The following is a 21,242-nucleotide window of genomic DNA, read 5'->3' on the forward strand; positions in this document are numbered from 1 at the left end:
TCGTTCCCTGTTTTCCCTCTGAAATACCTGCTGTAGGCCATGGCCCAGAAGGAAGACATGCAAGACAGGATCACTACCCTTGAGAAGCGCTGCCTCAGGGCACAGCACAAAGCCACCTCTCTGCACGACCTCAAGGAGAAACTTGAAAACGAGATGGCAAAGAAGGACTCTCTGCATCGACAGGTCGTTGGTTTCGTTGGACTTCATTCCACTTTTATTAATTACAAGTCAAGTTAAGGACCAAGTGTCAATGGCAAGGTTTTAGGATCTTAGAAACTTGTGTTGACCAGCGGGGTTACTTCAACGTCCAGGGTTTAATTCTTTCGAATTTTATGGAAGCATGTTATGGGGCTCCCCTCCTTGATTCCTTCTTTGTCTTGTCTTACATGCACGTTACTCTGTTGCCTGTCAGCACTGTTTCCAAAGGAGCAGGGAGTGGCCGGGAATGTGTAGGCAGCTGGCCATTTTGGGTAGTACCTGAGATCGGGGGGAATGGCAGGTGCAGAAGCACAGTCTGGCGTGAGGATGTGAGACCCTGTGTTTTGGGAAGCAGCACGTCTCTTCCTTGGTTGTCTCAGGTCATCCGGCATTGAACAGGAAAACCACATCCAGCTTCTTGGAAACAGAGTGAGCTTTGTCTGGTGTGTTTGTCAAATGCGTCAGTCGACCCAAAATGATAATCAAAGTGAAATACTAGGAAGCCATTAAAATGACATGGAGGAATGCTGTTTGGAGGGTTTTCAAGCATGATACGTGGTCTGTATATACACACAGAGCTATATGCACACAGAAGATGGAAGGAGTCTATGGGAACACACGTTAACCTTGCAAAAACCTCACCTTATACATGATTTTTAAAATGACTTTATATATTTTTAATGCTTATTTATTTTTGAGAAAGGGAGCCAGAGTGAGAGAGAGAGAGAGAGAGAGAGAGAGAGCGAGCATGAGCAGTGGAGGGCAAGAGAGGGAGAGAGGGAGACACAGAATCCAAAGCAGGCTCCAGGCTCTGAGCTGTCAGCAGAGAGCACGAGGCAGGGTTGACCCCATGAGCTATGAGATCATGACCTGAGCCGAAGGTGGACGCTTAACTGACTGAGCCACCTCGGCTTCCCTAAAAGTCCTTTAACAAAAAATCTCGTGTCTAAGTTTTCCACGTTGAAGTTTTCCACGTTTTTGGTCAAGAGGGAGAGTGTTTTTGTTGAATAATGGTACACTTCCAAAAAGAACTCAACTGGCATCAGGCATGCTCTCAGAAGCTCTGTGCTGGCTGATGTGCCCACCTCAGAATGTCCTATGTAGCGAGCCCTCGGACCCCAGTATAAATATGTTTACGAAGGGTTAGGACCGAACCCTTCTCTCCTTAACTGGTCAGGAAGAGCGAGCAAGCTCCTCCAGAAGATGGGTTTTCTTTAATGTGTGGGAACTTTGTCTTTGGAAAGACTTCTTTGAAGATAGTGAAGAAGAGCAAAGAGTTTGGCAAGACATGTTTTGCGTAGCGAACGGAGGACCAAGGCAGTGGGTGACTCCTCGCAGAAAGGAAAGGTTTACTCTGAAGCACCTACCAAACTGTTGGCTTCAGTCAGAACTAACAGTAGATCTCTGCATTTAGATTTTGTTTCACTTTATTAAAAATGGAAACGGAGAGAAGACTTGCTACACTTTGATGCTTTGCCTTCATTTCCTAGACTGCGGATCAAAACCGCCAGTTGCAAGAGCGCCTGGAGGTGGCGGAGCGGAAGCTGCAGCAGACCCCGAGGAAGGCCAAGTCGCTGCCCGAGGTGGAAGCCGAGCCGGCCCAGAGGGTGGCCACCCTCTGCAAGGTGGGGCCCCCGTTTCCTTCTGGGTCCCATGGTGGGAATGTCAACTTCATGGCGGTCCGTTCTTGTATCTCATTTCTCACCGGTAACGTCGGCGTGCCAAAGTCCGCGAACCAGCTGAGATCTGTTTTCGGTGCTTCTTTGTCTGACATTGGAATGCTTTTCAAACGGCAGGCATCATCCCCAGTTTTGTTCCCTCCGGTTTTGTCCGACGTGTGCAGTTTGCCGTTGGCTGCATCTAAGACTCACTGCTTTTCAGAGTTAAGTCAGCGACTCAAAGCTCAAGATAGTAGCCTTGGGCAAGAGAAGGACAGGGGTGCCTGGCCGGCTCAGTCAGTGGAGCTTGGGACTCTTGATCTCAGGGTCATGAGTCTGAGCTCCCCATTGGGTGTAGAGCTTACCGAAGGAAAAAAAAAAAACAAAAACAAAAAAAGCATAGAATTTTTCCGAGAAATGAGAAAATCCTATCCTCTTTCAAACACAATCGTTTTTTTATTTAAAAAATTCTTAAATGTTCATTTATTTTGAGACAGAGAGAGAGAGAGAGAGAGCGAGCCTGGGCACATACATGAGCAGGAGAGGGGCAGAAAGAAGGAGATAGAATGCCAAGTAGGCTCCATGCTATCAGCACAGAGCCTGACACAAGGCTCGAAGCCCCAAACCTTGAGTTCATGACCTGAGCTGAAGCCAAGAGTCAGAACCCGACTGACTGAGCCACCCAGACACCCCTGTAAGAAATAAATCTTTAAGGAATTCACTCGGAGGTTCCACAAATAGAGTCGAGGAACGTGCCAGACACAGTCCCTGCCCTCCCAGTTCTCACAGCCCTCACCACCCACAGAGGAAGGCAGCAGTTGAAGAGGTAGTTTCCAGACATGATGTGGGCGGTGCTGGGATCGAGTGATGCACACAGGACGAGGGAGCCCATGACTGGGCAGCCAGTCCATCCTTCCGGAACCTGGGCTGAGGGAACCTGTAGCAGGGAGCCTGTCGGTGCTTCTGTGTCACCGGTTCCAGTGCAGTGAGGGTCCCAGTGGGAAGGGGGGTGGTTTCGTCACGGGATAATGACCCTCAAGGCTGCCATCAAGTCGGGCAGGCGGCATTGGGCGCCCACAGGCCCAGGCTCCAACAGAGCCTCTCCTCCTTTGTGATCTGCATGTCAAGTCTCCATTTCTTTTCTCACCTGTCCTCTCTCCTGTCCCTGGTCAGCCGTGTAGCCCGACCCTTTGTCTTTGGACAGTGTGCTGCTGAGGAAGCTAAATTGTTGGAAGTAACTTCCCAGCTTAGGAAGGCAGCACGCCTGTTTGCTCTTTCCGCTTGCTGCTTCCTCCTGTCCGTGCTGAGTGGCCAGGGGTGTCTCCCGGGGGACGAGGCACCGTCCAAGGATCCGGGACCCGGGGTGGGGACGAGACCATTGCCTACCCCCGGTCACCAGCATGGAAGCCCACTGCTTCCCACTGGCACGCATGAGGCCTGTAGGGACTGTGAGCAGGCAGAAGGCCGCTCACAGCATGTCGTGCGTAGGCACAGCGTGTGTGGTGGGGCAGCCAGCTCTTCTGACCCTGCTGTCGCCCGCAGGCCGAGCAGAGGGGTGGCAACATCGAGGAAAGGCTGCGCCAGATGGAGGCCCAGCTGGAGGAAAAGAACCAAGAACTGCAGCGGGTACGTGTCCGGGCGGAGCAGCCGCGCACCTGGCGGTGGTTGAGGATGAGGCGCAGGCTGGGGGTGTGGGGGTAGGGAGTGGTCCCTTGTTTCCCACTTCTCCCCACGTGGACGCCAGGCCCCTTCTCGATCCCATCAGGGGTACAGTGCACTCTTGTGCGAGTTGGATGCTAGTGAACACTGCTAGCCTGTGGACAATGTTCTCTGGACGCTGGGGCCCCGTAGGCAGTGCCGCCTAGGGGTGGAGGCACCCGCACAGCCCACTGTGCCCACCAGCTCGTTAGCAGCTACTCACGGTTGACGCGGGACCTCGTGGGTGTCCCTTGGCCAAAGCGGAGGTACTGGCCTGGGGTAGGGCAGCCTAGAGGAGGGGTCTCCTTCCTTAGGACATGACACCGAGGTCCTGAAATCAGGTCACGGGCCTGACCTTGGTCCCCACATCCTGAATTTCTACTTGAGATGTAAAGGCACAGGTCGGGGTAGATGTTCCTAAGAAGAGGAATAGCGTCATCGAGCCTTGACGAAAGGGAGGCCCGTGTCCCTTGAATCCCCTGAGATTTTTCCCTGTGGGAGCTGGTCGGACGTCAACATGAAACACCCAGGAGACAGAGCAGGCAGCCGCCTCCCCAACTTGGGACGTCCATCCAAGGCCATCGGGTTTTGTTTTCACCAGAAAACTCAAAACACTCACCCTTAACTTACACCAGACACTCGTGTGCTTGGCCCTCAGGGTCAGAGAATAAAACATGAGTTTCCGCGGAGTGAAGCTTCTGATGCCAGCGTGACGGCTCGCGTTGGCCGACCCCAGCCCGCCATGACACATGCACACAAGCGAGCACAACCAGACGCTAGCCTCTTGGGCCGAGAATTCCACCTCACCTACTTAGAGAAGCACTTCATTGCCTTTAGGACTGTATGGTAGTTTGGAGGGACAGGTGTTGAGATAAGGATTCTATTATAACTGAGACAATTCCAAGGACACTTTTAAGCTGCTTTGCTTGAAAAATACTTGGGTGCTGATCCCTTCTTGTGGGGTGGCCAGGGTCTTTTCCGAGTGACGGCCGTTGCTGCGTGTGAGGTGTGGTGGTCGTGCTTTCTGTTGCCTGCTCCCAAGGAAAGAGGTGCCAGCAGGTGTGGCTTGGAGGTGAGGAAGCCCGAGCCTGGAGGGACTGTCCATTGCCTAGCCTGCGGGTGTGTCCTGTGGGCTCTTCCTCCTCCCTGGGCCCCCCGACTGCAGGGCACATGTGTACTCCGTACCCCACGGCCCTCCGCCCGGCAGGAGCCCCTGAATCCTGCCGGCCTGTCCTCGCCGCTTCTGTTTTGGGTTAATTCAGGATATGCGGTAGGAACAAGTTTTTAAACCATACGATTGATGAGAGTTCTATAAAACACAGACCCGTGAACTTGGCGGTTCCGTTCGGAAATTACTTGAGGTAAATACAAGTTTCCATTACAAAACGTTCAGGAGATGTGTGAATTTCACGAAAAACAGGTCAAAGTCTTTCTCACCACTGAATCTTTCCCAAAGGGGATTTTTTTTTTATCTTTGGGTTTTGTCAATGGATTCATTTCTTTCCCCCTGAGGCCAGATCTGAGCTTGGGTTTCCGCCCCGGAATATGCCTCCTCCCGTGTGTAGATCAGCTGATCCCCTTGAGAATATGCTCTTTCCTGCATGTACATCTGCCTCCTGAGCCCATCTGAGAGCTAACAATGAGGACATTCGTGAGGGCCCATGCGTGTTTTGTTTCCCAGAAACAAAGGGACCTGCTAAGTGATGACCCCTGGGAAGCAGGTTCCTGCGTTTGTGTGCCCCGCTAGGTCGGTGCTGGCAGTGACGCACAAGCACGCCAAAGAGTGCCGTGGGAAGGGGCAGCCGAGGATGGCGTGCGTGTGGGTCACACCGCTGGTCATTCGCACGCCTGAGCCGGTGTTCGCACTTTGGCTTGAAGCCTGCGTCTTCTCTTTCAGGTAAGGCAGAGAGAAAAACTGAAGGAAGAGACTAATCAACATCTGTCCAGCACTATTGACAAGCTCCTTTCCGAATCTGACGAGCGTCTTCAGCGTCATCTAAAGGAAAGAATGGCTGCTGCAGAAGATAAGGTAGGCTATGAGAGACAGCGGCTGAGTGCCCCCGTCCTCACAGAGGAGACGCTCACGTTGTGATCCTGAGGAGCAGCGTGGAGCAGAGGCTAACAGCCACTGTAGAAAGTAGAAATGATTCTTTCACGCGGAAAAACTGCAGGCCTACGTTAAGTTCCCAGTGTCGTGTCCCCGCCCGACGTATGCGTGCGGGAAGGTGCGTCTCACTGTCTAGAAGAGGAGTATGGTCTGGGCCTTTACTAACTGAGACGTAACTGAGACTAACTGAGACGTAAGGAGTAAGCTAGCTTCATGCTAATCAAAGATGGGCACAGAAACAGCCATAGGCAGTATATAACTAAGGGGAGGGGCCGTGTGCCGATACCCCTTTGTTGATAGGACCCGGCGGTGGCTGGATGTGGTCGGCAGGCCCTCGTTTGCCACCCCTGTGCTGGAACCTTCAGCCTGGTTCTTGTCTGGGGAGCTAATTTCTACCTCTTTTGTCCAGACGGACCGGTAGGAGTGCGCAGTTCTGTCAAGCATTTAACCAGCTGAAAACAGAGTATCTCCTGTTCCATCTCCTGCCTTCCCTCTTTTCATCTGGGTTGGAAAGAGTCTAAGCCTGGACTCTTACACCATCATAACGGACACACTTGAGGTGTAACGGGAGGGAAGCAGTATCATAGGATCTCTGTGAGAGAAGCTCTGGTGGGGACAGTTGGATGCGGACCCGATACTACCGGTTCTGATTACACCTGTGTCCCTGTAGATGAGCCCAGAATCTTCCCTAAGATTGTCACTTGGAGACACCAGTGAGCAATGCTAATTTCACGACACACTTGTTTTGGGTAAAACCCATTATGAGGTGCGTTATTATACCCCACGTGAGGTTCTACCTTGATCACTGGGGCCAGCCTTTCGGTAGAAGGTTGTATGTGAGATTGGAAGTATATGTACGAAACTTAGGTCAGGTTTCCCAAGTGACTGAGGCATCACAGACCCTAAAAGCTAGTACAAACCAGTGTACCTGCTGCAAGTAAACGTAGGAACTTGTCATACTTACAGTCAGACAGTGATCCGTGAAGAAATTGTACATGGACAAAGGATGAGTAAAGGCTGTTACTGCAGTTTCACAGACAGCATTTCACTCTGTGGTCATGTGACGCGGTTCGTTGGTATGGCCATCGGCTCCATGCCTTGTCTGTGGTGCTGCGTTATTGTAAAGAGAAACGTAGGCATGGTCTAGCATGTGGAACGTTTGAAAGAATCAACACTAAAGGACTGTCGGTATCTTTCTCAGAAGTCTCTGTTAGGAGAAGTTGGCAATCTGAAAAAACAGTTACAAGAAATGCAACGTGAGAAGGTATTTCCGTCTCTCACTCATTCAGTGATCGGTTGAGACTGGAAAGGAGCAGGTGACCTCTGGGGCTCACACTTCCTCCAAGGCGAGCCACCACTGTGCTTTCGAGCGGCCCCACGCTCGCAAGTCTGAATGGCACGCATGTGGCGGAGTTGGAGCCGAGCAGCCTACGGGGTTCAGATTTCTGAGTCCCTTCGGGGGTTCGCTCGAAAGCTAAAATGTTCGCGTAAACCTTTCGTGGAGTGCAGCGTTGCCCAGCAGGAAGGTAACAGGTGACATGGGTGTCATCCCAAGGGTTCTCGAGGCTGCATTTGAAATGGTCAAACAGACGGGTGATGTTAGTTTTCACGCAGCCCGATGCAGGCAACATGTTATTGTATCATGTAAATAGTGTAGACATGAAGGAGCTACTCTACAATGTTTTTCCACATTCAGTCCTTGCAACCCACGGGGCGTCTCACAGTTCCATCCCCTGTGGTCGGGACCAGCCCCATTTTGGGCGCTCAGTTAGCCACGTGCGGTGGTGTCTGCGGCCTGGGACGGCACTGCCTAGGGGGTAGTTGTGTGACCAAAGCTCCTCGTCGGTTTTACTCCCTGGTGCTGCGTGTGCAGACGTGAGGCTGGGCTGCAGAGGGTCCACGACGGAGCACGTGCCTATTACACAGAAGGGCTATTCCCCCACCGCCCAGAAAGTCCTGCTCCTCTCTACATAATTAGGAAGAAGTCCTAGTGGCTCGGTGTTTCTCCTCTGTAACCTTGCTATGCCTGAGACCTAACTGTTCAGTAGGGTTTAGGACGTTCACTTGGTGATCCGGGTGTTTACTGGAGGACTCTTGGAGAGAATGGTCTTGGGGTTTGTAACTGCTGAATTTACCCAGCGTGGTTATGATGGTCAGCATTTCAGCACACTTGATGCAAGTAGTGTTTTCCATTTTTTCTTGAATTCTAATGAACCTACAGTGTGGTATCAGTTTCAAGTAGACAGCATACCGTTTCAACAATTGCACACGTGACTCTGTGCTCGTCACCATCACTGTGGTCACCGTGTGTCACCATACAGAGTCCTTAGGGTATCACGGACCGTATTCCCTGTACTGTGCTTTTCATCCCCGAGACGGCCTTATTTGATACCTGGATGCTGATGCCTCCTACTCACCATCATCTCTTTTGCCAACCGCCCCTACTCTCCTCTCCTCTGGCCACTACCAGTTTGTGCTCTGAGTTGAACGGACTCTTGATGCAAAGACTAGTTAACCTTGCTTGCAGTGAGTGTCGTTGTCATTTGCTGCTTTGCAGGATCACCTTCTACGGAAAATGGAAGCACTGAGGGCCATATTAAAGCGGGCAAGACTGAGAGGCTCTTCGCTTCACCACAGGTATGACATTTCCCGCTTCACAGATCTGTTTGAGACGCGGCTGGGGGCGGCTTCCCTCTGTCACCAGTATGACCTGAACCAGCTCATGGTTCCAAAGTAGAACCGTGGGTGTGCTATGGTATGACCCGCACCGGATCAGAGTTACACACAATAACCCTGAGTGTGTTGTAGTCTGACGCGATCCATTTTCCAGGTACCAGCTAACTGATGATGGGGCGGGGCTGGGGGGGGACACTGCCCTTCACCGTGCCTAACATGAACCACCTCACAAACACATACGTTAGCACCTGCTGTGTATCTTCCAGAGGAATCCTTTGGCCGAATGGGCAGAGGGACTGGATGTAGCTCAGGGAGCCGGTAGCTTAGTAGGTGGCAAGAGGGAGAAGTAAAACCTCATTCCAGAGGTTAGGTTTGGAATCTCAGGAGACCGGGAGGCCTGACAGAGCTCACAGCCATGGGAGGAGGAGTAGAAGTTAGGAAAAGTTCTGTTCGTGTTTGGGTGGGTTTATTTGCGGCCTCCCTCCCCCGAGTGTGGCAGTGATGGTGTGGGGCTAGGAGGGGTCCAGCCTGCCAGGTTCGGCCCAGCATCCCTGGAAGCTATGGTCCCTTCCGCAATGCCAGTGGGGTCACCATGGGAGTGCACACGTGGCCGTGGTTGTGAAGGTCACCTTGACATCGGTGGGGTTAGCGCAGTGCTCGCAGTTTCTTATATTTTTGAAAAGACTGGAGAATGACAGGTAATCGCCGCAACTCTGTTGGGACGTTGGTGAGTCGCCTGTGAGGGAGTGGGTCAGCAGGCTTGTGAGCTGCGTCCTGCAGACAGTAACTGTCAGCAAGGTATTCAAAGGTTTGCTTGCTTCTTTGTAGGAAATATGTACCATGTGAGAGTCATTCTGGTGTGACAGTGCCTCGAGTAGCTGACTGGGCCCCCTTAGGTGCAGGAAGCAGGCTCCTGCTCCAAAGGCAGGCCCACTCAGGCCTCACTGGGGTCTGTGCGGCTGCCGACGTGGGCTCTCGGGAGAGTCGAGGGTGTGCTGTGGCTGTCCGTGTTGAGCCTGCTTGTAGGAGAGAGAAGTCAGGGCAGGTAGAGTCCCAAGCGGCCCTCCCTGTCCAGGGAACTACTGGTGGCACAGCGAATGTGTGTCCGGAGAGAGAAGCACACAGGAAGATCCGGGCACAGAGCAGCCTCTTGGTTGGCTGACGGAGATCCTCGCCAGCAAGACACCAGTGTGCTGAGTGTCACCATTCCAGGGCTTGATGACGGGTATGTGTGAGGAGGCCAAGGGAGCAAACAGTGGATGCGGTGCAGGCCACTCGAGTGCATGTTGGAGTTCTCAAGGGAAGGGGCTGTGCAGGCCCCTGGAGGGTGTCACCCTGGGGCAGTTGCCATAAGAGGGACATCCACGCCCGTCACCCGCCTGAGGTGAGCTGGCCAAGGAGAAGGATAGAGAGGATCCCAGTGCTCCCGTGGTTGCAGAGGCATTGTCCGTGGTCACAGGTGGCCTTGTGGTCAGAAGACACCGGGCAGGAGACCGGCTGAGGAACAGGGTCTGTTTGAAGCCGTCTCACAAAGTGATCTCTCGTGTGGTGGCAGAAGCGAGGCTGGTGGGAGCTGTGTCGCCGTGAGCGGCCGGGGGCCGGGGGGACGAGACTGAGAAGGCGGCAGGCAGGCTGGACAGCTGAGCCCTCCTGGCACGACCTCACAGCCACGTCTTCCGTTTGTGTCCTCCTCTAGCAAGATGACATGGTCTGGGTTACAGAGGAAAAGAAAGGTGACGGACCAACTTCCACACGCAGGCGGGGCAGATGGGAGAGAGCTCTGGGATAGGACTGGATGCAGGGTGGTGGGGTCGGGAGCCAGGGAGCCTGAGATAGGGTGTCAGAGTCAGGGGACACACGCGAACCTCGGTGGAGCCACGAACCATGCCAGGTCCCATGCGGGGCGGCGTGTGTGGCTCTCCCCGATTGGCGATGTGTCGTGGCCCCACAGCGGTGAAGCTAGACCACCTGAGCTCAGGTGAGCAGTTGTTCTGGGAATGGGGGGACCAGAGGAGGGGAAGATGGTTGTGGCCAGCGGCCAGTTCCGACTTGGCTGTCTTAGAAACAAGCAGTACCCTGAGGCAGCACGTGCCAATGACGTTTCTTGAAAGGCCTCAGAGAAGAGCTTGAAGCACCACAGAGGAGACGCCCTGTCGTGGTGGCTCTGTCTCCAGGCCACAAGGGGTGACGCCAGGGGCCCCCTCTTTAGCTGATGTGAATCAGATGGGCGTGTTCTGTCTCCCGAGACCATAAGGATTTGTGAAATGGAAGGCAGCCTCTCTTCTTTTCCAGAGAGCGAGGAGCCCCTGGACTCCCGTGCAGGGTTCAAGTGTGGAGGGTGAGCCCTTGGCTGAGGCCGGGCACGTGGGCTGGCGGGTGCTCCTTCGCAGCTGCTGACCGCTTCGTGCCCAGATCCTTTGCTGAGGGGAGCAGCTGACAGCCCAATTAAGTGACTCCACCCTAGGGTCTCGGGGCTCCATGGAACTTTTCTGGAGACTTCTGTGGCCAAGGGGGACATTTGTCTGTTAGTCTAACTGCACAGAGGCCAGAGACGCTTTTGCCTTGGAAACACCGGGCGCATTGCCACCTCCTGTGTACGGGAGCTGCGAGGTGTGGTTCCCGAGGATCCTGCCGCGGATGCCCCTGGGGCGCCCGATAGTGGCTGGTGGAGGAAAACCTGGGGTCACCTGGCATCACAGCAAGGGCCTTGGCACATGTGGGCCGGTGGCAGGTGAAGGCCAGAGGGACGTACAGGAGTGCTTTCCGGTCAGTTGGGCAGGAGGTGGTGCAGACACGCAGGATGACAGCTTGACCGGGGGCAGGCGCTGCTCCACCTCGGGGACGTCTGGGCCGCGGGGATGCGTTGCACCTGCTGGGCCCGGGAGACCCTGTCTCCACAGGGCCCGGCTAGCGGGCTTGCACTGGAGCCAGGGGCAAGGATGCCTTCCTTGGAGACCTTTTCCTGTGACCTCATGTTCCCAATTGATGGGTTCTGGCCTGGCTGACAAAGCCCACTTTTCTCTAGATAACAACCTTGGTGTGTGTGTGCGCGTGTTTGTTTGATTGTTCTCCTCCATATTTCAGGCGGACGCACGTCAGCAGCATCCCAGCTTCCAGGTTCCGTCTGGCGGACAGCCCCACGGATGCCAGCAGCACCAGCAGCAGCGCGGTGTTGCGGCGCCACCGGAAAGGCCGTGTGGCCCGTCTGCGACATGAGCCTTCCAAGGCAAGGACCTCCATCCTCTGGGGGCTCTCGTGGGACCCACCTGCCTGCTCCAATGTCACCTGCCTTTTCCTCTGTCTGTGAGGCTCTTCTGGAACTAAGGGACTGATAGGCTGCTTTCTCTTTTCCCCTTCCCCCATTCTTCTTTTGCTGCCTTAGAATTTACTTTTGAGAGCTTTTGTTCTTTCTTTGTATAAAGTAGCAATGTGGATGAAGATAGGACCTAGTGTTAAGCACAGCACAATGCAAATGAGTAAGGGTTTGAAATGCTAATGAAGGTTAAATGAACACGTGTCTTCATCGAACTTAAACAACAGAGAATTCACCTTTGGAGTTTAAGTACTTTTGTCCTTTGTCTCTTCAGCCGCCTATATTTTTAGATATTTGTGTAAGTTTTGAGCACCTGTAGTCATGGAACAAGTTTGGTGCAGATATCGTCCCAGAGCTAGGGTGCAGCATGACTGAAAAACCCAGATGAGGGGCGCCGGGTGGCTCAGTCGGTCAAGGGTCTGACTGCTGATTTCTGCGCATGTCACGATCTATGGTTTGGTGAGATCGAGACCCGCAGCCCCGCAGCCCCGCAGCCCCGCAGCCCCGCACGGGGCTCTGCGCTGACCGCGCCTGGAGCCTGCTTGGGATTCTCTCTCTCTCCCTCTCTCTGCTCCTCCCCCACTTGAAATAAAACAAAGAAGACAATAAATAGATAAAAAGTCAGAGGAGAGGCCTGCACCCCTATGTGTGCACAGTGTAGTGAGGGGAGACCAGCAGCGAATGGGAAGTAAAAGGTGAGATGTGTGTTAGTTATCTATTTCTGTTTGACAGATGATTGACGAGTCCCTAGATGGGCACCTGTGGATAGCCCCAGAGTCCAAGGGTGGCTCTCTGGGCAATTCCCAGTGTGGCAGTGGAGAGAGAGAGACAGATCTGGCAGAGAGCAAGCGGTCACAAGGTGGAAGGAGCTCAGTGAGCCAGGTGCTCAGGGAAAGGGAGACCGGTGGCCTGGTCGTGCTGGGTGGGGCCAGGCAAGGTGGAGGCCGAGGACCACGGTGGTCTGGTCCAGGAGCCCTTGCGCTAAAGCCCGCTCGCCCGAGTTCCAGAGTCTGTGTAGACACAGTAGGGGCAGATTTCTGGAGGACTTGAACTCTGGTTGGGAGCAGGGACGCAGTGCTAGCTGGAAGGAGACACAGGGCAAAAGTTCTGTGGTTTGTGTTTTGTCATTTTGCTGTTTTGCCCTGGCGCGTCTGTGGTCACTCGTGGCTGGCTCGTGTTGTTTCTCCTGTATCTTCATTTGTCATTAGAGAGTGGGGTTTTGCCCCAATAGTCATAAATTGTCGTTAGCGTATCGCTGTATAGTACAGGTGGATACGGGTACGATCTAGATCATAATTTGTAAACGAAGTGTTTCTTCCAAAGAGATAAGGCACTGAGCATAGATGAACGGAAGCTCGATGCAGACAGCACGCTTTGCGGTGCCGACACTCGCGTTCAGGACTCCAAATCTCACGGGCTTACTGAGCACAAGTACTGCCTTCTACACTGAAACTCGGGACTCCTACAACGTGAAGCTGTCACCTGCCCCTAAGCCCGTTTTTATCACGTACCTGCCCAGGGCACCCTCCTGTAACCAGCACAGTGATTCGTGAGAGGTTGTCAATCCAATTCGAGGTCAGGATTTCACATTCACGTCCAGCAGGGCGTTAACAGAGTGGGTTTGTTTGGTGTTATACAAGGTGTTGCGGGAACTTCGGCATCCCCTCGGGTGATACTGTAAAAGTGTAACTTGGTTTCCAACAAGGAGAACAGTTACAGGAAAGTTTAGAATAGGCACCTGTTAGACGTCTTTGTTCTACAAGATGCCATGTTTCAGTAAGTTGTGTATGTTGTCATGGAGTTTTACGTCCCTGAGTGATAATTGGGAGTGTCTCTGGTAAATGTCGAATAGCCTATTACATTCAGATGTGCGGTGGAACAAAGTTCTGCGTCCAGTCGTGGTTGTTTCTAAATCTTCTCTCCATTATATCCATCTCGTTGTTCTCTTTAAAATATGTTTGCTCGTTTCGTCTTGGAAATTGTAGCTTCCAAGTGTGCAGTAAATCTGATTCCTCTTCCTTTCTTTGCATGCCTCTGTCAGCCTAGCGATGTAAGGAAGCATCGGAGAAAGCGAAAGTGTTTCGTAGTGCAACCTAGCTGTGTTTGTCTGTGGTGTGGGGGAGAGTGCCCGTCTCTTCACGGTGAGCACCACAGCTGGGTAAGGACGAGCGGCTGGCGTGTGCGGGGAAGTACAGGAGCCACTGGGAGCTCGAGCGCGGCGTGCGGTTTCCACGGTACCTGCGACGGCCACCGGAGCTCGCCGTTGTCTCTCGTTTGTGTCTTGCTCGCTGCGCTGCGAACTTTGTTCCATGAGACACAGAAGTTTCTAGGAAGAGAAATTACTGAAGCAGAGCCGTAGAGTTTCGATTTCGGGATATAACCACTTTTGACAGCCGTAGCCAGCAGCATTCAGAGAGCTCTTAGGGTTCGTTCGCCACCTGGTGTGTGCAGTGGTTTAGGATCCTGTGACCTGGCCCTCACAGACATCCCCGCGAGCCACAGCTTGTGTGGTTAGCCCATTTCCAGATGTGCAACCAGAGCCTGAGAGCCCGGGTCCTGTGCATGAGGACACTTTGCAGGGCAAACACTGGCCACGACACCACTCTGCCACATACCCCACCTTTGCTCGGGCGCCCTCCTCCCATTTACAGTGCCCCTCGCCGGGACAGGACACCTCCTGTGTCCAGAGGACAATGACGTGGGTGTGCCCATCCTCAGGGGAAGCGCCGTGCCTCGGGACGGAACCCTCGACCAGACAGTCCGCCTCATAACTGGGATGCCTTGCTCCCTGGACCGGACCCCCATCCCAGACCTTCCCAGCCATGCGCTGACAGGGCCGTGCCTCTGATACAGAGCTGGGCGGCAGCTGGGGGAGCCCCTCCACTGCACAGACGGTGTGTCCGTTCAGTTGAATTCTTGCGTTCAAGTGCCAGTTCGGTCACTGGTTGTTTTGTGACCGGGGTGTATTCATCACCGTCTTTTTTTTCCTGCTTTGCTCTCCTGGTAAGTGAGGACAGCGCAAGGTTCACGGCCCTTGGGGTGTCCACACACTGCCCATCGGTGCACGGTCCTCAGAGATCAGGAGCTCACATCGGCGCCGGGGCACAGAGCACGCCCTGCATTCTGCTGGCTCGTGCTGCCTTTTCCTCTGTAGCAAGACTTTCTCAAGGAACAGAGGGTCGCGTGATGAACACCCAGGCAGGACGGCCTGCTCCCGCAGCTCACTGATGGCTACTTGGAGGGCTCTTTGGAGGTTTTGGGGGATGAAGTCTAGGCGTACGGGCAGTGGGTGTCAGGTCCGTGCAGACAGGGCCAGCACGGGCGTTGCACTTCCCAGCCTGGCGGGAGCCTCCCGTTTTGGTTGAGACTGAAATGGCCCATAGGCACAAGTCTGGCAGGACCCAGTGCTGGGCGGGGGCCTGTGTGTGGACTGCGCTGTGACCCAGGGGAGGGTGTGCTCCCGGAGCCCTCCGTCTCTGCTCACCTCATAGCCTGGTCGCTAGCGTGGCTCCCCGTCCTGTTCCCCTTTGGGTTTGTTTTCTCCATATCCTTGCTTCCACCTGGGTATGAAATCTACTTGTGTTGAGGGAGTCTGACCCTGTTTGCTTTTATGTGGATAATTTGTAGCCTGTTAAGGTAGCCTTTTGTTGTCTGCCGATTGTCAGGAAATCAGGAGAGGAGGCAGGTGTTTTGGAGCTGTTGGTGAAGCTTGTGTCTTCCCTGAGCTCAGCTCCGCTTGGTGCTGACCGCCATGGGTGTCCCGAGCCCCGTGCAGCTTCGGAGGTCCTGGTACAAACCCAGTTGGCTGTGCCTGTCTCGCCAGTCCTACACGTGTGTCTCGTGAGATCCGGCCCTGCCTCACCCCCAGGACCTGTCAAGGGTCATAACGCTGGCGGGTCCGTGGCCCCACGGTCCTTTCCAGGGCCCACAGCCACATAGCCGCAGACCCACCGCCTGTCACAGAAGGAAAAATGGAGTCTGAAGGGGTTCATTTGTCGTGACGGCAGCCACGGGACACTGTGTCTCCACCGTGTCGAGCAGACTGTCTGTAAGCTGCAGATGAGTCCGTCAGTTTGTAACATCACCCGAAACGGCCCCGAGAAGCAGAAGTCAGACCCGAGTGTGGGGTCAGGGGGTTGGGTGCCTTGTCACTTTACACACGTCCCCGTAGGTTCCAGCCTTGCATCGCTACCAGAAGTGACAGTGGGTTAGGCCACAAGCTCGCTCCACTTCCCCCAAACAAAGAGCTTTGGACAATCGTGCACGGGAGGGCTCCGTGCTCACCAGGGTTTGCCCTGAACGGCGTCAGGAAACAAACACCTTCCTTCTCAGCTGGCCGTGGTGTATGGTGACATGGTTTGGGCCTCCGCCTCTACCTTCTGTGGCCGGGCTCCTGGTGGTGCGAGGTCCTGGGGAGGGTACACCCCTCGGTGCCGATGGGCTGGGGGTCTCAGTGGGCCCACTGCCCGGACGCGAATCCACCCTTTCGCCTGGCGTTAGGCCGATCCTAGGAAGTCGTTTTGGACCCTGCACAAAGCACAGCTCATAGCTTTTCAAATGAGTTGCTGGCTGTGATTTCAGGGCTGTGTGCTCCTCTGTCTGGGCGCACGGTGAACTCATGTCACTCTCCTCTCCACCCCACAGTTGCTGCCTTTGGAGGGAGAGTCACAAGATCGTGTGGCAAGGACACGATGTGGACCGTCAGCTCCTTCTTCCCAGAGGTCCCTGAGCTTGGACAGGCTGCAGCAAGGGGCACCGCACAAGGCCAGCCACGAGGACATCAGGGACGCCACAAAGTAAGGGGCACAGGCATCGTAGGAGACATGCCTGTGCGCTGGTTTTCAGCTCTGAGAAACCTTTGATCTCTACATGGGGGAGAAAGGGTCGGAACAGCGATTCCAAAGAGAGGCCAATGAACCGAGCTTACGTGCACGGCGTTCTTGGGATACCTGCCTGGGTGCCCTGGGTGTGGCCAGCAGAGCAAAAGGCAGGTGGGAAAGACCGGAGTCTTGTGATGCTGGTGGCTGTAGGGCAGCCTCGTTTGCTCAGATCCTACGCACCAGCCGTCCTGAGACCTCCCTTTTCCTCCCGGTGGATCCTGGGTGACATGCTCCCTAGGGCTCCTCCCCTGGGCCGCACTGTGCCCTGTGGGGCTGTCAGGAGCCATGCTCTCTTCCCCCCACCCCCACCACGCAGCTCCAGCAGCCCCTCTGTTACTCGCACCACGCCCTGGGGTGGCTCAGGTGTGCATGTCCTCCGTGCTCCCGGGTCACAGCCAGGGAGGGGTGCCGAGCGTTCTCAACCCAAGGGGCTTGGACTCCAGATAATACTTGGGAGGGAGAGAGTGTCAGCTCCCAGGGCGCAGCCCTCCCTAGAAGCTGGGGGATTGTGCTTCTAATCACGTGGGGCGGTGTGTCGTGTGACGAGCACGCGTGGAAGATGCTCTCCTGTGCGTCCCCCAGATCCCCGGGCTCTCGGGATGGCCCCTTGAGCAGCCTCAGCAAAACTAGCAATAGCCGGGACTCACTGAACCACGCCCCCAAGAAGAAGGGCATCACAAAATCCATCCGCTGGTTGCTCACCAGAAGACAAAAGGTCCACCCCAGCCACGCTAGCGACGAGCCTGCATGACCAGGTTGGTGTCCCCTGCGTGTTTCCAGCGTGTGGGTGGTCTTACTGGCCTCATTCCTCTAGATCCGTGGTCTCTCTGCCTGCGGACCCCTCCCCGTGTCGGGAGACCTCACGTGGCTGTGGACACCCCCCACCTCCCATTTCATCACTCTGCTTCCCCACAGCCGCTGAATTGGAGCCACGGAATTGAAAACCCTTCCCAAGGTGCCCTGGGACTCCGCAAATTGGGCGCACAAGCTGAAAAACACCAAAAACTTTAAAAAATAAGCATTGTGTTTCTTGTCACCTTGCTGAGCACTTTTCAGCTGTACCTGTTTTTCAAGCAGTAGCTGTTCGTTTGGTCAATAGACTCTATAGCTGCAAAGCAGTATTATGTCCTCCACGCTGAACCTGAGGTTCTTCTTAAACTGTGGGTCCTGGAGGACGTAGAGCACGTATGAAATCTTGAAGGGACTCACATGGATTCCCAGTGCACCTTGAGAAGTTGTGCAGGGAGGATATGTTGTGGCTCACGTGAGGGTGTGGCCCCAGAGCACTTTCGTCTGAGCCTGGCTCCTGCACAGATGGGTTCGGGGCTCTGGGGAAAGTCCATATTAGCATTCCTGTGCTTCTGTTTTCTCACCTGTACCTGGGAACAGTGGGAGCACTTCCGTCACATGGCTTTCAGGAGTGTCTGCATCTAAATATCCACGAGATACTTTCAACACAGAAGCTCCATCACACTATGTGTAACTGCAGCCCCTGTGAGGACCTGGTCACCAGCATTCAGAACCTGTCACTCATGCTGGTGATCTCTCTGGCGTCCTCACTAGGCTGCCCCTGTGTTTCCTTCCCCTGTAGTGTTTGAGTTTCTCTTCAGTAGACTCTGACCTTTGCAGTCTAATCAGTACATCTTATTTTCAACTGGTCTTGATTCTGACAACGAGTAACAGCAGTGGGTTTCGTTTGCTACCAAGCAGCTGAGGCGCTGTGATGCCCGGGATGGGGGCCCAGAGGAGTGGTGCGGGCATATCTCTCTGGGACTTTCCACTGCAGAGCAGGTCGCACGTGGGTTCACTGTGTCCCAGAGCTGAGTTAAGTGGGTGAAGGAGGCAGGTTGAAACCATATCCCAGTGATCCCACAACTGATTAAAAAAAGTGAGCTCTTTTCAACAGAAGAGGTTGTTTGCAGGCTAGCGGGGTGGAGCAGGAGGTGGGCCACGGGGGTACTTTGGAGATGGTGGGACGACGGGACGGGGCCTTGAGCCAGGGCAGAAGTCAGTGGGCTCTGTGGTACACCGGACATTAGGCAAGGCGTGTGGCCACTCTTCCGTGCCCTGAGAGTCTGCGAGGTCTGGAGTGGGGTGCCTCATGTCCACACTGGGCCCACAGAGCCCCTTCCCGTAGAGGCCGTTCCGCTTCAGCCCCCGGACTTGTCCGTTGGTTTCTTTCCATCTGCCTCAATGTAGTCTCCTTCTCAGAACTCATAATAATGATCATGACTGGCACACTGAGTTGTACTTCAGGTGAAATGCTGTTATTTCTGTTACTGCTCACAATTCCGTAGGAACCCTCAGCCTTTTGGTTCTCTGGGAATGGAAATTTGTAGAAACTGTCCAACAGTGGTCTGATGTGAATGTTCCTATGTTTGAAGTGTATAAAAGTGTTGGATACACTAACTTGGATATACAATAACTTGGATAGTTGCCACCTGGCCGTGTGCAATTTGATACTGAAAGTAGACCTTTTGCTCCTGGAACCATGCTGGGAAAATTCTGTCCCTTAGATGTTGCTGATGTGTTTTCTTCCACATCCTTATACTTTCTGTAATGAAAACACTAAGATTCGTGGTAATGCCTTCTGGTTCTCCCACCCCACTGCTCCCCGAAATGTGTATTTTGGCAAGTTGAGAGCTAACAAAAAGTGTGGGTTGGCTGCTTTCTGCGTGGAGCCTGCTTTGGGTCCCCTTCCTCCTTTCTCTCTGCCCCTTTCTCCTCATACACACTCGTTCTCTCTCTCTCTCTCTCTCTCTCTCTCTCTCTCTCTCAAACTCTAAAAACAGGGGCGACTGGGTGGCTCAGTCAGTGAAGCATCTGAGTCTTGGTTTCGGCACAGGTCGTGTTCTCACACTTGGTGAATGTGAGCCTTGCATTGGGCGCAGAGCTGACAGCGGGGAGTTTGCTTAGGATTCTCTCTCCCCCGAACTCTCTGCCCCTGCTCCACTCTTGCTGCTTCTGTCTCTTTCAAAAAAAAAAAGTATAAAAAATAAATAAACAAACCAATTAGCTATTGAGGAACCAATAGTTTCACAGAGATGAGGAGTTTGGTTTCTTTCATTTTTGCTATTTGACACCGATAGCCTTCAGAAATATTTTTGACATCATAACACACTGGCTGCAGCCTGGGAATAGAGCCTGTAAGTTGTGTTTTGGGGGTAGCCGGATATCTCACTGCAATCCAGGGCCCTGTGCTCTGGGGGAATGTTTCAGTTATTTATTTGAAAAGACACAAAACGTTGCATTCTCCTTCTACAAAAGCAGGACTGATTTCCTCCCACACCACTACTTAAGACTGTCGTCATTGCCCTAAGAACGAACACATGCTTGTGAGGAGAACAGGGCAAGGGCAAGGGCGCTGTGGGACTGTCCCGGCGTGTGGCACTGTCTGCAGCTCAAAGACTATTTGGAAAACGAAAAGGTAGTATCTTCTATGGCAGGAAGGCGATTTCACATAGACAGTGGAGCAGGCCCAGGCAGCCCAGGACTCTGCTGACTTGTGCCCGGTCAGGGTCCTGGCACAAGTGTGGCCCTGTCTCCCTTTACCCCCTGGGGCTGCCTTCTGGGCAGGGGGCCCGATGGCTGTCAGGAATGTGGGTAAATACCTGTAAACAAAACTGCAGAGCGAGGTCATTTTAAAGGGCTGGTAACTTTAGTATCCACTTTTGTTTTTTAATTTCCAATCAGTCTTGATTTCTGGATGATGACAAAACTTTAGGAAGGCACCTTCTTGGAGAAAACAATGTAGACCAAAGGACATTTGTGACTTAGCTGCTGGGTCAGCAGAGACTCTCCCTGCAGACTTCTGGGTCACTTCCTCTCTGTCCTCTATGCAGCCAAAGAAGATGCAGCTGGTCGTCGGTCCGTGACATGCTGACCTGCCCCAGCCCCTCGGCGACGGCGCCACGGGAGGCTCTTTGACTGGAACGTGAACAATGGTGGAGAATGGCCGACTTCATATGTAACAAGGCTGTGGCCCGCTCAGGCTTCAATGATCTAAGATGACTCCTAACTTCGTATCTGCTTGAATATTAGCGTGCTCTTCCACCTACAACAACTAGGCCTCGTGGGTGTCCTCAGTGCGTGGGCTCTATCAGAGCCTAGTCCTGGGGGCCTGGGCAGCTTGCCTGGAGTGACCCACAGAACCTGGGAGCTGGGGCCGTGGCAAGCCTGGGTGGGGGGGACCTGGGCACGTCCCCCCCTAGCCCTGCCCCACACCCACCCTGAACTCCCTGGCACCACAACACTCAGAAGACCCATCAGGAAGCACTGGGCTCCCACCGCGGGGCAGGGTGCTGGGTGTGCACCCAGGGGGAAGGCGCGAGACCCTGGAAATAATGTAGTGCAACTCTAATAAAGGTCTTACCGTTCTTACGGAAATCAACTTTTTACATTTGTTTTTTGAACAAGTTTCAAGAGTGGACCTCATTCTCCATTTGTAGATTTTCCTTAAGTTTTTTATGTTTATTTATTATTGAGAGACAGAGAGACAGAGCATGAGCATGGGAGGGGCAGAGACAGGAGAAGACACAGATTCCGAAGCGGCCCTCACGAGGCCACCTCAGGAGGCTCTGGCACAAGATCCCTCATAGCTCAGGCGACTCTGGGATGGTTCCTTCCCTCCCCGCCACAGAGAGCTTATGGTCACTGGGTCAAGGAATGGACGCCCTGACCCGTGGGCCTTGTGTGGAGGGCACAGCTGACAA

At 53.9% G+C, this 21,242-nt stretch overlaps 1 protein-coding gene across 2 annotated transcripts in view; it reads left to right on the forward strand.

Annotated features, from left to right (window-relative positions):
* The window catches only part of LOC147571143 (liprin-alpha-1-like), a 28,313-nt gene extending 7,397 nt beyond the window's left edge, over nt 1-20,916 (forward strand). Inside the window, exons 5-10 of one of the 2 annotated variants that reach the window (XM_086696606.1) lie at nt 37-183; nt 1,689-1,823; nt 3,399-3,482; nt 5,452-5,583; nt 8,219-8,298; nt 11,422-11,899. In XM_086696606.1, coding sequence (XP_086552732.1) covers nt 37-183; nt 1,689-1,823; nt 3,399-3,482; nt 5,452-5,583; nt 8,219-8,298; nt 11,422-11,644 — 801 coding nt within the window. In that variant the 3' untranslated portion in view covers nt 11,645-11,899. Of the gene's footprint in view, nt 1-36; nt 184-1,688; nt 1,824-3,398; nt 3,483-5,451; nt 5,584-8,218; nt 8,299-11,421; nt 11,900-20,372 lie in introns of those variants that run through there. The other variant, XM_086696607.1, reaches the window with a different exon arrangement.
* The last annotated feature ends 326 nt before the right edge of the window (nt 20,917-21,242 follow it).

The sequence above is a fragment of the Puma concolor genome, unplaced genomic scaffold, assembly GCF_028749965.1.
Source record: "Puma concolor isolate L17-30 unplaced genomic scaffold, mPumCon1.1.hap2 unalloc_scaffold_54, whole genome shotgun sequence".
Lineage (NCBI taxonomy): Eukaryota > Metazoa > Chordata > Mammalia > Carnivora > Felidae > Puma > Puma concolor.